Source organism: Hydra vulgaris, chromosome 12, assembly GCF_038396675.1.
Source record: "Hydra vulgaris chromosome 12, alternate assembly HydraT2T_AEP".
Lineage (NCBI taxonomy): Eukaryota > Metazoa > Cnidaria > Hydrozoa > Anthoathecata > Hydridae > Hydra > Hydra vulgaris.
In genome coordinates this window covers 28,072,705-28,090,072 of record NC_088931.1, presented here as the reverse complement: position 1 = coordinate 28,090,072, position 17,368 = coordinate 28,072,705, and the positions used below count along the sequence as shown (strand labels likewise).

The 17,368-nt window shown below is 29.0% G+C and overlaps 1 protein-coding gene across 1 annotated transcript in view; it reads left to right on the top strand.

The window, feature by feature from the left end:
- The first annotated feature begins 3,624 nt into the window (after positions 1-3,624).
- LOC100201695 (mitochondrial glutamate carrier 1) overlaps positions 3,625-17,368 on the top strand; it is a 52,847-nt gene continuing 39,103 nt past the window's right edge. Inside the window, exon 1 of the mRNA XM_065812803.1 lies at positions 3,625-3,715. Coding sequence (XP_065668875.1) covers positions 3,713-3,715 — 3 coding nt within the window. The 5' untranslated portion in view covers positions 3,625-3,712. The remainder of the gene's footprint in view (positions 3,716-17,368) is intronic.

Genomic DNA, 17,368 nt, shown 5'->3' with positions numbered 1-17,368 from the left:
CGCAGAGTATTTAATTAACCAAAAATTCAATAACGCTTTAAGTTCAATGAATAAAGAAAGAGATTTTTTGCGCTAAAGTGCAAAAAATCTCTTTCTTTGATTTAAAATAATCTCTTAATTCAATTTATTAAAATCAATAAACTTTAGCGTTTGATTTGACAAGACATAAGTCTCTATAGCATTTAATTTGCATTTTAATATTAGCATATGAGAGGTGACTATGGATTACACTTTAAATAAAGTTTTTTTGTGAACTAAAATCAAGAAGTGATTAAGATTTGTATAAAGAATGATCTAAAAAGATTTTTTTTTTTAAATTTCTAAATTCTAGTTTTATATTCAAAGATAAATTAAAAGGAAAAAATAATAATAATAAATAAATAATAATAATAGATTCTTATTAAACTCGTACTTACTTTTTTTTTTTTTTTTAAATTTTTATTTTAAATTTTTTAAATAATCGCTATGATTCAAAACTTGATAACTTAGGAAAACTTTAGCATTTAATTTGGCAAGACATAAGTCTCTGATTAGATCGTTGACTTCTTTCTGGTAAAAGAAGTATGGCCTTCTCTTCTCAACAGTACCTCCGAAGCAGTAATAAGCATCTCCAATATCTTTCTTGCTGTTGAACTATATATTTCTCCTCAAAATGGCTCATTCCTCTTAGGGCGAGTGGGCTTTGGGTATTGCGGTGCGGGAGAAATTGACGAAGGTATTTCTAGATAAACAAATTGAGAAGCATTTGAGCAGTCGGTTGTTGCAGAATTTGTGGGATAACAAAGTTTATAATTCGCTTTTCTCCCAGGCGCAACATAGCACATATAAATATTAATATATATTGAAGGAAATTTTACGTTTCACAAAACAGGAGGGATGACTACTTTTGGAAAGTTCAAGAACATTCTAGAAAGTACTGGAAGTTTCTGAAAACCCTAGAATATTCTGGAAAGTTTTTGGATTTTTAGATTTATCCTAGCAATTTACGAAAATTCTAAAAAAAAAACCTCAGTATTTAATAAGAATAGAGAAATTTCAAAATATCATTTTCCCAGATTCAGAAAAAAATATTTTATATTTTATTTTTTGTTTTATAAATGCGGGAGATAGTTGTTGCACTTTTAGAAAAAAAAAGGCAATACTCAATCATCGTTCTCAGTTGAATCAGCAATTTCGCGTAATTTGCTTTTCTGTCCGTTTTAGTTTTTGTAAAAACCTCATTTTAATTTATTATTTTTATTAATGCAAATATCTTCTGAGGGATCGTCCATAAATTACGCCACGCTAAATTTATTTGAAAAACAAATCGAGAGGCCTTGAGTTTTTTTACGCAGCGATTTTCATTAAATTTAATGCATTATTTTTATTTTTCATTTAACTTCAGGCTCTGCGAGAAAACATTAAATCTTTTTTGTTTTGCTTATTATTGAAATTTAGCGTTGCATAATTTATGGACGACCCCTTATGTAAATAGATATTAAAAAGTATTAAGTCAAATATCTTCTTATGTAAATAGAAATTATAAAAATGGTGTATTACGACTAAGGGATCGTCCATAAATTACACAACGCTTAATTTATTTAAAAACAGAAGGAGGAGGTCTTAAGCTCTTTTACGCGGCAATTTTCAATAAACTTAATGGGTTATTTTTATTTTTCATTTAACTTTAGGCTCTGCGAGAAAACTTTTTACCTTTTTTGTTTTGTTTATCAGTGAAATTAGGCGTTGCGTAATTTATAGAAAACCCCAAATATTTGTAAATAGAAACCTAAAAGTTGGTTTAAAAAAATTAGCATAAAATGATTTAATTTTGTTTCTTTATAGATACCCATTCTTTTTTAAACCAACCAGTTATTTTTTCTATTGTGTTATACACACACACACACACACACACACACACACACACACACACACACACACACACACACACACACACACACACACACACACACACACACACACACACACACAAACACATATATATATATAAAACTCGTACTTTTTCCAAAGAAGATTTAGCGTTTTTTTGGTAACTCCAAAAAAAAAATTATTTTTTAAAACTTTTTTTTCAGGAATTAAGAATTTTGTTTGCTTTATAAATGACGATAGTCCGTTTAAGTCTTTTAAAGTTTGTTTTAGCTTTTCCATTACTTGGGGTCTTCTGACAACTGAAAACTCTGAATATTGGTTTTTAGGATAATCCTTATAGAAACTATTTGAATGCAAGTTATTTAGTAGTAATTTTGCGAAAATGTTGTCGAACTTATATCTAAAAAAGAATTTAGTCGCACGTTATTTTTATATCTGAACATAAAAATTAGAACCTGATACAATTTAAGTTTAAGACTATTAAATATTTCATTTTCTATATAGATTGGATGATTTTAAATTAGTAGAACTATCTACTTAGATAATTAATTGCTTTACATGCATCGTTTTGCAAACTTTGTAATTTAAATAATTTTGTTTTACGTGTATCAACCCATACTTTATTAACATATGAGAGGTGACTATGGATTACGCTAAAATAAAGTTTTTTTGTGAACTGAAATCAAGAAGTGATTAAGATTTGTATTAAAAATGTTCTATAAAAATTTTTTTTTTTTAATTTCTAAATTCTAGTTTAAATTCAAAGATAACTTAAAAGAAAAAAAATTAGTAGATTCTTATCAAACTCGTACATACTTTTTATTTTTTAATTTTTATTTTTTAAATAATTGCTAAAATTCAAAATTTGATAACTTTAGACTTGAGCAAGTTGTGTTTATATTGATCTTACACTTTGGATGATCAATAGATTTACATAAAGTACTGAATATCTGATGAAAAACTAAATGAAGTGGTTGAAAATCTAAATAAAAATTATAGTTGGAGTGGTTTAAAATTTAGTTGAAGTGATTGGTCCTGAGTATTATAAATGCAACAAAATTAAAAATATTAAAAAACGCTTCAAACGTTATTTAAAAAAAAAGATTTATGTCTTGGCAGTAAAAAATAAGTTATTTATTTTTTCTAGAAAGTTGTAAAAAATAAACTAATGTTGTTGTTATTCTATGGCGTTGCACAGTGCAGCACAGTGCAGCACAGTGCAGCACAGTGCAGCACAGTGCAGCACAGTGCAGCACAGTGCAGCACAGTGCAGCACAGTGCAGCACAATGTAGTACAGAATTGTCAAAAAGTGACCAAAAATAAATTAAATAAATAAAAAGTAACTTTTCAGTATAAAAATATTAAATTCTATTTCAAATTAGAGTTATTGAATTTTTTTTTTCACCTATTTACAGCGATAAATATACTTTTTAAACTAGGAATGAATATCTTTTTTCATAGAAAAGTTTGACTTGAATAGTTAACATGATTTTTTAGAATAATCAAAGCGTATTTAAGGTTACTTAAACATTTTATCTCTTAAAAGATGGGAAATGCTTTTTAATTTTTTTAATTTAGTTTTAAACAAAATCAAATATTTTTTAACTGAAAACGTCTAAATCTTATGTTGTGTTTGTTGGACAGTTAAACTATCGAATTAATTATATTTAATCAAAAGTATTTTTTCATATATAAATATTTACATTCCATATCCTATTAAATATAATTCCAGAACTAGAAACATAAAGTAAACAAAAGTAAAGTTAACAAAGTTGTTCGCTGTCTATAAATTTTATGTTCAAGATATAAATCCTTTTATATGTGTGAAGACACTGGAACAAAATGGTAATCAATTTTGTTTATTTTATTAACGCACTAATGCGTAAATACACTGACACAATTTTTCTTTCCCATACAACAATAAGTGTATTTATATAAGTTTTTTACGTTGATTTTAAATCTGAAAACTGTTTTGTTCTATCACATCGTGTTTCAAAAAAAAACCCGGCTCTTTAACATTTTTTTCAAAATAAGCCTTTATTTGTTGTATATTCTATGCCATAATTTTATTGATCTTTGTTTTCATACTTTGTTTTCATAATAAATATTATTGACATGGCTATTCAAAAATATTTGAAATGTTCTGATTTATTTTGCTACGTTTGTGGATTTTTTTTACCGATATTAACCACTGGAAAACGATGACCCCGAAAACTTGTAAATCAGAATTATATTCCAATATTGAATCTGTGTCCAAGCCAGTGCTTCTCAACCCCGTTGTAAATATGTAAGTTTCGCTTCAGACACATGGAGCGTATGCAGTACTTTACATCAGATGATAATATCTGCTACTGTAGTGATATTGACAATCTCATGGCACGTCTTGGTCATGAGCATGAAGTCAAAAACTGGTGTCTCTTCATCGATTCATCAAAAGCTAGCCTAAAGTTTGTGCTGCTACATTACGGCAATTTGTTGCCATCCATTCCAGTTGCATACTCCACACAGTTGAACGAGACTTATGACAACAACAATAATATTTTAATTAAAAAATATATATAATGACTACAAATGGAGAGTGTGTGGAGATTTAATCATCATTGTAATCCTCATGGGTCTACAACTTGGGTACACAAAGTTCTGGTGCTTCCTCTGTGAATGGAATAGCCGAGGTAGAGATGCACACTATAAAAAAAAGATTTGGCCTATTAGATTGTATGGAACCTGGTCAAAAAAAATGTTTTGCATGAACCACCGGTTTTAAAAAAAGACATCGTATTGCCTACTTTACACATCAAGTTGGGTCTGATGAAAAATTTTGTAAAAGCTTTGGATAAGATGAGTGATGTCTTCACATATCTTCGTTCCATGTTTCCACGAATAAATGATGCTAATATAAAGGAAGGAATTTTTGTGGGCCCTCAGATCAGAAAAGTAATAGGTGATCAACATTTTCAAGATCTACTAAGTGGAAAAGATCGTGAGGCATGGCTAGCTTTTAAATCCGTTGTTGCCAACTTTTTGGGAAATAATTAATCTAGCTATTACATAGTTGTGTTAGAAAATACAAGTGGTTTAACAGTGCATAGATGCCTTCCAGGACATGGGATGTAAGATGTCTCTTAAAATTCATCTTCTTGATTCCCGTCTCGACTTTTTTCCAGAATATCTTGGCGAGGTCAGTGATGAGCATGGAGAGCGTCTCCATTAAGAAATTGCTTTGATGGAATCACAAATCCAAAGACGATGGAGTAGTGCCATACTAGCAGACTACTGCTGGTTGCTCAATCAGTATATAAATTTATTAAAGTCGTCAATGTTTCAATTCAAGTTTTATTAAAATTTTTATGTGCTACAAGCAAATAGCTTATTTGAAATTGGCATAAGTTGGTTAAAACTAACAAGAAAAACATCCATTCACTAAAGAAAGTAAAAAAAAAATTTTTTTGTTTTTATGTCAGTGATATTAGTGGAAAAACATAAGATCTACTATACATTCCATACAAATGCTCAGAATACGTGAGTGTATGCATAACTTCGCGGTACTGTTTTCTTTTCATTTTATTTATAAAATAAAGAGATCTAGTGACTAAAATCCAAAACTTAGGGTTTTTTACTAAAGATGTGCAGCTAGATTTTTTTAATAATGCTCTTGAAAATATTATATTGGAGGTAGAAAATCTTGATATAACTAATTTATAAGATATTATAAGCCAGTAATTTAAAAATACAATAAGCCAGAAATTTAAAAATACAGTTACATTCCCAGTGACAATGGATCTAAAAATGACGCCTTTTAAACGTTCAAAAGACGTACAAAACTTTGAAAGACGTTTAAAAGACGTCATTTTTACGTATTTATATATTTGGCGCCCTGGGACACTAATCCTTTAAGCGCCCACTTTTACAAATAACTTTATACTTTGATATGGAGTGATTATTAAAAAACCAAAAACATTTTCAATGCAAACATATACATTAAGTTAAACTCACTTAACATTAAAAAATATATAATTTTTTACGTTTTGTTTTGCAAATGAATTTATAATTTCATTAAAACTCATATCTATGGTAAATGCAGATTCAATAGATAAAATTGATAACCTATAATGACAATCACTAGTCATTCCCGACCTCAAATAAGACTTAACCCTCTTTATTGCTGAAAATGTTCTCTCGGCTGAACATTTGGAAGTTGAGCAGTATGGATATATATCTTTAATGCTATATCAACTTATAGTAGATATCGCATTAGGAATAGTTATATAGTTCTTCAGGTTTATCAGTTCTGATCATTTTAGAAATATCTATTATAATATTAGATCTTATGTTTTCAATTAAACTCATTGAATAACTCACTGAATTGTATACACTCGTTAGCAAATGAAGTTGAAAAATCATTTTTAAATATACTTTGAAGTATTTCTGCTTTTTTGTAAACTTCTAATGTAGTTTTATTATTTGAAACAAAAATTTTTTACTAGTTTTATCATAGCACAGTTTTTTTTGATATGCTTTATGCACCGATTTATTATTTGCTCTCTCTCTTCAAAGATATCAAACATACTACTTAGATCTAACACTAATCTACAACGTTTCTAAACCAACCTAAACTGGATGCAATTGTTTACTAGATTTGTTAAATCTTTCGAGTATGTCACCCCATAATGTGGTCATTATCACCGTTTCAAGTCTAATTTTAAATAAAGGTTATTAGCTTCTGATCTTATGGTTGAATTTTGTGATTTATCATCTTTGATAAATAGCAGTGCATTAATTATTTCATTCCAATTTTTGTTTTAAGCTAATACTTGCATCAGATCTTGCCGACCACCCGGTATCTGGTAGTTTTTTAAGTGATACGTTTTCTGTTTTAATTAAATTGTTCTGAAGTATTTTCCATCTATATGTTGAAGCACTGAAATATTTCTAGATAATTTGAAGCAGAACAAAAAATTCCGAAGCATTTCTACAACAGTCCACAGCGCATTCACCAACAAGATTTTAAGAGTGCGTCAAACGGTACATGATTCATGGTATAAATGTGGCTAAAGAGTAAACTTCTTTAATGCGAACTTGAAGTCGTGTATATCTACGAGACATGTTAGACGCGTTGTCGTAACTTTGACTACGATAATTGTTTATATCTAATCCATGTGATTTTAAAACTAAAAATATAGCATCAGCTAATTCTTTAGATTTATGACCAGAGTTGGGTAAAAACTCTAAAAATCTTTCTACCGGGCAGCGATTCTTTTGAACATAACGAAAAATGAATACAGTTAATCTACATGGCTATCAGGAGTAGAATCAATACTGATGGAAAAATATTTAGCTTTCTTCATTTCTTTTACTGTTTGTAGTATAAAATTATTTGCCATTATACCTATGAACTGCTCGTATATATTAAAAGATTGGTACGATCCTCCAAAAATATTAGGATTCTCTAAAAAAAGATCAAACTGAGCAACGCAATTTTTTTACCAAACCAACGTTTTCGTATGAACAGCTCGTGCATAATTATGCATGATTTGCAAGTGGACTTTGATCGCTTTTTGAGTGATACTTTCTTCTGCAATTCACACACACAAAGTACATTTATAATTTTTATAAAGATGAATTTCCAATGGTAACATTCTCGTTTAAAAAAAAAAAATATGCGCGCGTATACTTCTAGGCAGAAAAGCAAATAATTGGAAGTTTTGCTGCAAAAAGCTTGGAGAAATATAGTACTTCTATGAGTCGATCTATGATTTGGACATGGTAATAATATAAAATAATAAAATAGTACAATTTTTGTGATAATTTTATAAAAAAGTTATTTTACGATTTTCTAAGATTCTACAATTCTGACGGCTGTCGCCCGGCTGTCCCCTCCCCTCCCCCACCTTAAACACGTCTCTGTCCTTAAACACGACCTCTGTACCCCCTTAAACACGTCTCTGATAGGGTTGAGCTTTTACCGACTTTTAAATTTACCGGTAAAACGGTAAAAAAATCAAAATTTACCGGTAAAATCGGTAAAAGATAAAAAGGCATAAACAGAAGACCATAAAATGCAGTAATAAGTAAATAAAACACATTAATGTTAGTTTTGAGATTTATTTTTGGATAAAAAATGAGCTTTGAGAAAACAAAGTGTATCAAGTAAGTCGTCACTCATTCTGGATCGAATTTTTGTCACAAATAGAAAAAAAAGGCTTGCTCAGATTCGATACTTGTTGGTGGGATGGTTTCTAGTGCATTGAACAAAAGTTCAAGGTTTGCAGTTCTCTTTCCGGTCGCTTCATAGACCAACATTTCTTTTGAAATGGTCTTGAATTCGTCTTTTGAATTGTGTCGCTGTTTTTTGGCCGAATGCTGAATTGCTTCCTCGAGTTCCTCTTCAAGAGAAAGTGGATTTTCGTCAAGAGTTTCTGAGCCATGCACTTCTTGAATAAACTCCAGGTCATCTGGATTTGTTGGAAAAAGCCTAGACAGCAAGTTTTTGGCGATCTTTTGAAGTACAGACTTCGGAGGCATACTGAAAACTTTATGCTCTTCAATGTCGGACAAGCATTCTGGATTGGAAAAATATCTGTACAAGCTTACAAGATTGCTCTGCCTTCTCTCTTTAAAACGTCTCAAAATTGCACTCTTCATTGCAATGCAAAGAGGTGAATCTTGTTGTTTCAGCCTGTTCACAAGAAACTTGAAAATTCCTTCAGCAGTAAGAAGAGTTGCATTTTGTCGGCAAAGTGCTTCTGCTGCTAATTTGACTGGTTTAATTTAATTTATTTAATTTAAAAACTTTATTTTTTGTTGATGGTTACAATAGTTTTAACAAGAATAAACTAATTAAAACACATTTAACAATTATTAAAAAAACAACAATAGAATTTCTATTTATTTCGTCATTTTACACATTTTACAATGTTATCTATAAATTTAAACAAATATATATAATTACAAGCTGACTGGGGCAAGTAGAAGTCAAAATGACTTATCACCAAGCCCTTTTGTGAAATACAAAAAAAAAATACAATTAAATTTTACATCTTCCAATATTACATAAAAGAGTGAAATTAATAAGTTTAAAAAATAAAAAAAAAATTTGGTTAGAAATTTTAGAAGGTTAAAAAAGAACTTAAAGTTAAAAAAAGAACTTAAAGTTAAAAAAAGAAGAAATTTAAGATAAAGTTAAAATATAAAATAACAAATAAAAAATTACAAATCTGTACATATTCGTATACATATTAAAGACAATAAACAAAACAAAAAAAAAAATTTAATTCGCTTCATATGCATATACATATTCCATACAATATTAAAATTAAATAAAGTACATAAAAAATTAAAAATACAAAATTTTTTCGATTTTTTTTAAAAAAATGAGATAATGTACGTAATGTTTAAATTTAGTAAGTGTTTTTTTATAGTTCTTTTAAATGTAGCAACAGATTTTATTTTTTTCATATTTTCGTCAAGAACCGAATTCCACGAGCGTGGTCCCCGGCATATAGTCGAGAAGTCAGAGTGATCTTAGTGGGATGTAGTAATTTCTCATTGAATGTCTTGTTTCATATTTATGATTAATTCGAGTGAAACTTTTAAAAAAATATTTTGGAATCATTTCATTTTGAAGTTTAAACATAAATAACAAGTTATGGTATATATTTAGTTTGTATACATTTAGAGCATTTATTTCCTTGAGTAACGGCTCGGAACTTTCGTATCTACTTGCGCCCAAAACTAATCTACTTGCTTGCTTTTGTTTTGTATAAATAATTTTTAGGAAAGATAAATGATTGTTTGCCCAGGCAATATTACAATAGTTAATATGACTATGTATAAATGAAAAGTATAAATTTTTTAAACATAAATTATTTAAAAGATGTTTTGTCTTGTACATAATCCACAGGGTCTTTGAAACTTTGTTCTCGACTAGCTTTATTTGGCTTTTCCAATTTAAATTCTCATCGAAAATTATTCCGAGTATTTTCATTGAAAAAACTCTTTTTATTTTAATATTGTTAATTGTTAGTTCAGGTAATTTGAGTGGAAGGTTCTCGGATTTAGATGACTTAGCAAACAAAATATATTTCGTTTTTTCAATATTTAATGAAAGTTTATTTGCTTCAAACCACTCATTAAGATATATTAATTCTGTGTTTACAATATAAAAAATATTTTTTAAATTTGAGTCAGAAAAGAAAACATCTGTGTCATCAGCAAAAATAATATAATTAAGTATTTTTGAAGACAAATAAATATCATTAATATAAATTAAAAACAGCAGGGGTCCAAGTATTGATCCTTGGGGAACTCCGCAATTTATTGATTCAAATGGGGAACATGTTAAGTCATATGGTACTCCTTGTTTACGATTTTGTAAATAACATTGCAGCCACTTTAAATTGGAGTGAACTACTCCATAATTGTGTAGTTTATAAATTAGAATCTTGTGGTTGACAGTATCAAATGCTTTTGATAGATCTAGAAAAATTATAGACAATACACACTCACATAAAAATCGTTAAAAACAATAAATAATAAATAAACAAAAAAAAATCAAATAAATAAATTACAATTTACAAAATTATAATATAAATTACAAATAACATTAAAAATATTCAAATTCAAATTCAAATTATAACCGTTTCATTACAGAAAATGAGTAAATATTGTATTATAATGTCAGGATAAATAAAAATAGTAATTAAAAACGACAGATTTTACAATAACAATTTTTTGCATACCAATTTTTAATATGTTTTTTGAACACCTCAGAACTTTTAGAGGACATGGTCTTGTTATCTAGAGTGTTCCATAACAAAATGGCTCTAAATATAGTACAACATGTATCCTTATATTTGGAGCAATTTGAAGGTAGAATCATCTTTTTGCTACAACGAAGTTTAAAAGGAAGTTTTTTTGTATTGAATAAATCCTTCATAAATTGTGGATTTATGAAGGATTTATTCAATACAAAAAAACCACACAAAAGTTTGTCAAATTTTGGCTCCATAAATAACAAAATCTGTTCATAAACGATTATTTCAAAAACTTTGGAGAGAGCGGGTAGGATACTTATAGGGCGATAGTTAGCCTTATCTGTTGGGTCATTTTTTTTAAGACACGGTAAAACATCCGCCATTTTTAGAAATGACGGGAATGTTCCATTTAAGATGCTATTATTGATACAATCTGTAAGACTATCCCTAAAGTATATTAAGTAAGATTTTAACATAAAAATTGGTATTTCACCGCTTGTTTTTTTTTTTCATTCATAGACCCTATAATTTTTGTAATATCATCAGGTGTAATACAATGAAACTTGAAATTATGTGCATTCATTTTGAATTTTTTTTTAATGTTTCTTATACTAGGATGGTCAACATACTTTTTTATAGTTGACTCAACTGGGTCTGAAGTGCAAGGAGAAAAAGACCATTTAATATGGTCGGCCATACTTGATGGCAATGCAACATTTATGAAATATTTATTAAAAATATTATTCAACAAAGAACTGTCTGAGATAATGTTGCCATTTTCAGTCAAAGTGATACACTCATTAGAATTTGTAGATTTGTCCGAAAAGAAAGGCTTAGTTAGCTTCCAGAGAGATGTATTTAAAGTCGAATGTGAATTGATTTGCTCAAAGTACTTCTTCTTATTTTTTCGGTTAAGCTTAACCACCAAATTCCTTTGTTTTTTGTACATTAGAGCTGAAAAATCTAATTTATCAACTAAAAATTTTTTATATAATGAAGAGCGGAGCATAATTGCTTTTCGTAAGTCTTTAGTTATAAAAGGTTTATTGTTACCTCTTAGGATTTTTGATTTAAGAGGGGCATGAATATTAAGCAAATTGCTGAATATCTCATTAAAAGTACTAATATCATAACAAGATTTTAAGTTGAAACGGAGTATTTTTGCAAAAATCTCACTTGAGAAATTTTTGAACGATCTATAAATAAGTTTTTTAGGTGGTAACTTACAAAAAGTGGATCTTAGCATGGTGTATATTAAATGGTGATGATCACTCACACCCGTACCAAAGGTATTTGAATGTTGGAAGCTCAGCTTTCTGTTAGTAAGGATAAGGTCTATACAGAAAGGGTTATTGACCGATTTAAAGTTGGTTGTTTAATTAAATTAATACATTGATAAAGTTGAAGGAATTCCTTCATTTTTTTTTCTGAAGGTTGTATATTAAAGTCTCCTATTAGAATAAAATCAAGATATGATTGCAAATAAAATTCAAGCACTCCTTTAAGGTGATTGAAGAAATAGTCACAATTCTGATTTGGGGGTTTATAAGTGGCTATTATGAGCCATTTCCGCCTTCTTAATTTAATTTCAAAAGTGATAATTTGAATGTCTCTGGGGAAATCCTTTTTAGCTAATCTTTTAGAAATGATATTTTCATTTATGTATACAAGAAGACCTCCACTATGTTGAGAGATATCAAGCCGATAAGGCGTATTATAACCTGGATATAAAAATTGATTTATTGGAAAGGAGTCATCTAACTTGGTTTCACCTAATATAAGTATATCAACAGTTTTATTTATATAGGTAATAAAATCTGAAAATTTATTATGAATTGAATTAGTATTTAAAAATGCTAAACTGATATTTTTGGGATATTTGGCCCTTAGTTTATCCAAATCAGAATTTAGACTAATTTCTTCAATAGTACTTGGTAAGGTAGATTGGTGATAGAATCTATAGGGGAATGTCTATCAAATAGACTTTAGATATGCAATAAAGTTCATGGCAAGTCTACCTGATCCTCGTGTGTTTAGGTGAAGACCACGTAGCCCAAGGTGTTCATTAGACAAATTAGAGTTATCAATAATATTAAATTTAGTTAGTTTTATTTTTTGGCTAAGTGTAGCGACGTTAATTGAGCTTTAGCATTATTGAAACGACGAATTGGTGTAGATAAAACTATTGAACATGAAAGGTTAGATTTTGAAATGAAGGAAACAAGATCTTTTAATTTTGCCAAAGCAGATTCAGACGAATCATTTGTACAATTATTAGTTCCAACATGCAGGATAATATTTGAAGGTTCTTTTTTCAAAAGTGGAACTAGGTTATAATGCATATCTTCAATGGTAGCACCACTAAATACTCTTACTTTTACTTTTCCAAGCTTATTCATTTTTTTTTCGTTAATCCCCATCAAAATAGAGTCTCCACATATTAGCGTCGTTCTTACTGGCCATTTATATTCATCTGTTCGGTTATTACGAGGATTGATTATTTTAGTGACATTGTTTACTTTTTTTATTTGATTTTTTGTATTTTTTACATTTCCAACCGCTTTTGTACTAAGGGAACTTGAAGTCGAAACAACACCATTTGATAAAAGATTTTTATACTTTAAAAAGTCTGACTGATAATCTTTTCTGACTGAGACGAGTTGATTTGTTACATTTTCAAAATTATTTATTGAATTAGGCATTGTTTTATTATTGTTTGAATTTGAGGATACAGCTGATTCAGGAATATTATATTTTTTTAAATTTAAATATTTAATGTTTAATTGACGGCGAACATCTGCTAAGTCATTATTTAAACGGTCTTTATTCTCTTTACTTTTACTATCAATAATTTTAATACTACATTCTTGTTGCCGAAAAGCATTAATGGTTTCAGCTTTTGGTGAATTAATTGAGTTTTGGTTTAATGGACTATTAAAATCAAAATCGTTTAAAAAGTTTAAGTTTTGAGTTGATTTTAAATCAGTCACGGTTGATTTGACTTCTAGCTTATCGATAAAAACGGCAATAATTTTCCTGAACTTTGATAACTCCTCTTTTAGAAATAAATTTTCATCTTTTAAAATTGAAAGACTAATTTCACTGCTTTTTAAGTTTTTTAATTCGTAATTCAAAATTTTGAGAACTAGCCTGATTCATGCTACTGATTATTAGATTTATATATATATATATATATATATATATATATATATATATATATATATATATATATATATATATATATATATATATATATATATAACTAAAAATAACTAAAATTCTGGAGTTATCTTATTATATTTGTAGTTAAATATTTCCAAAATTTTGTGTTTGTTTAACATTTAAAAATTATTATACATCAGTCACACTTATGAATGTATATTAGAAAATGCATAACATAAGTTTAACTTTGTTATTTAAATGTGTCAAAATAAATTCATCTTTTTTGGGGGTGGTTAGCACAGCAAATGAATGGTCATAGACTGTTCTTTAACATATTAGGAAGACAAAATACTTGGTTTTATAGACCTATACAGACCTCTTCAAGCTACACATTAATTTGACACATTAATTGCAATTTGACGTGTTTTGCTCGGCTGTGGTCAGGGTAATAAAGGAGAAAGGGGAATTCTAAAGCTCAAGAGTAACTTTTAATTTAAGTTTCAAACTAAAAGTGGATATGCTTTGTATCAGCTGTGAAAAATTAAATTAATTCACTAAGAGTTATGAAAATCGATGGAGGACTGTATATAGTACTTACACAGTATTTTAAAAAAGTCTATGGATTAGTTAAATAAAAATTAAATTGCTGTAAACAAAGAAGTGCTACTACCGCTACAACTGCCCCCAATTACTTCTATTTCCATGGAAGGCCAAAAGTACAATTTGAAAATGCCAGCAAAAAAATCAAGCATAGAATGAGTCTGGAACTGAAAACCAGCCAAGAATATCAAAAGAGCTAATCTTATCTGCTATCTTTTAAAACAAGAAGCCAAAAAGTGGCAACACCTTATTCTCCCACAAATTTTTGCAATTATTTACTGGATTGTGGGTTAACTAAGTTGGACTACCAAACACTGAAAAAATGAAGCCATGACTATTGAGTGAAACATTTATCCAACTTACAATTCTATAAGAGATGAAAAAAACTGCATGCCACCAGAAACGGAAACTTTTGTGTCAGACTTTTTAGCCAAAGTAAGTCTCTAATGGCTTTTAGGTCATAGTGCTTCTTCTTGTAAACAAGAAGCTCTATGGCCTGAAATAAAGAAGAAGACTACAATTTATTGTGAAAGACACCTTGAAAGTAAACAAAGTCAATTTCTTACATGCCTTGTTCCACTGGAACTATCTTGCTTTAATGATGGCTGTAAAAAAATAACTTGGTACAATCATAAGTCATCTTCAACCGTGAACTGTCGTCGATTTTAAATTTATTATCCAAATTACAGCTATTTCAATAGAAGAAGAAAACAAACTCATTGAGATAACATCAGCAGATTGAAAAAATAAGTAACAACAGCCTTATCAGCCGATACTAATTTATTACTGTCCTGCTGTGTGCGGCAGTAAAACCAAAAGAGATAAATACTATTTTTAAAAATGGTCGCAAAAAATGAAAATGCAAACAACTCTGATCTGCAGTACAACTTGCCATTGTTATATGCATGGATTGGAACAAGCAAATGTTGCCTACACATTTCTTACATTTTGGATAAATAGAAGTGACAGGCGCGACCAAATAAAAAAAGGTATTAGTGAAAACAAACAAAAAAAGAAATCAAGAAGCCCTTCAAAATTGTCTTGGATTAATTATTGATATGCCCAGATCTGGTGGTTCATGGACATTCTATGTTGGGAATACAGTTCGTTGTTTTTTTTCAATATGTAAAGGGTTGTGAATGAAATTTTAAAGTTGGATGTACTACTATTAAAAAAGTTGCATGTCGTCTTGGCCACATTGTCATCAACGCGGCCAAGAAATGCATCTGTCAAAAAATTCAAATTTTTAGTTACATGATTGATTGTCTATTTTAGGTTGCTATTTGGGTTGTGTAGAGCCACCCATGATATTACATTCCACAAGGTTTGAGATATTACTTCATGAACATGAGGTTGTGATGAGAATGATTTTGCTTATTGACATGCTCTCTAAGGAGGCACAGCATGCAAAAAACAAGGATTTTATATGTCCGTGAAAACTACAAACGAAAATGTATTCGTTTGAACACAAACTATGATGTGTTACGCTAACTTTTGTGTTCATTAAATCTAATAATCAGTAGCATGATTCAGGCTAGTTCTCAAAATTTAAAACCTTACTTCCAGAAGGAGTTAATGATTTTCTTCAAGCTCCAACTGATTCAAAATATGACTTCTTATTTTGAAAGATAATTTGTCATTCTACTTCAGCCGTGTGTATATGTGCATATTGTATATTGTGTATATTGCACCGTGTATATATACATTGTGTATATTGCACCGTGTATATTGAGCAGTAATTGTAAGTAATTGAACCGTAATATACATTGTGTATATTGAGCAGCCGTGACGCAGTAGTAGCGCACTTGCCTTAGAAACAAAGGATCCCTGGTTCAAACCCACCTCTGGGCAAGTTTTGCGACATCAGTTAGGAAGGAGGCGTGAACTTCAAATTAAATGCTCACCGGCGGTGTTCTGTGATAAGACCGTAAAAACTTCTTGGGGCACCTAAAAAAAAAAAATGTGTACATATGTGGTCTACTAATTTTTAATGTTTGTTATGCAAATATAAAAATCTACAATGAAACACACAAAAAAGTACATTCAAATAAGACTGATCTAATTAGTAATGAAAGTGACTAGTTGGTCCAAACTTGCATTGACCAACTAGTGATACGACGATCAGTGTGATTAAATTTAATTTTTAACCTAAACTGAATTTCCTGAAAACTTTAAATCTAAAATTATGTTAAATATGCTGTTTTGTAATGAATAAATGCTTTTGGTCATTTTATATCCTTTTTGAAGAACTGTGGGTTATGATAAAATATATAAATGTTTAGGTTTTTTATATTTTATTAACATAAATTATTTTTTTTTAACTAATTTATGCTTTTTTTTTAAATTAAAAATACGAATTACTAATGAAATAGTGAAGATTCAAACTCACAATATTTTGAAAAACAAACACAAAATATTTTGTAACACTTCAAGAGTGAATTTAAACAAAAAATTTAACTGAAAATTTCCTATAAAACTTTGGGCCTTATGATTCCAACAGTTTTAAACTGTATATAACATAAAAGAGTACAACTTTTCACAAGATATTTGTTTCAACTACAAATACTGCTTATGAAGTTGCAAAAATGCTGATTGGATATTATTAAAGTTTTAATACTAAGTAATTTTAATAATAAGTTTTTACTTTTTTATTATATTTACTACTTTATAGCTTTATTTATACGTAAATTTTACGAAACTGTGTAGATGATATTATTTGCTTTTTTGCTTTTTTAATTAGTTCTAATTTATTCAGTTTTTAGTTAATCAGTTTTTAGTTTATGCTATTATACCATAAATAATGCTCCATTCTTACAAAAAATCTTTCATTATGCTACTGCATAAAACTTTGTTACACTATGCAGTTGCGTAATTGGAGTTGGCATCACCCAGTGCCGTAGACTTTGCCTAATCATTTTAGACCTTTTCCGAGTGTTCCTTTACTATAGATAATATACAATCGTTTATAAAATGTTTGCAAAAT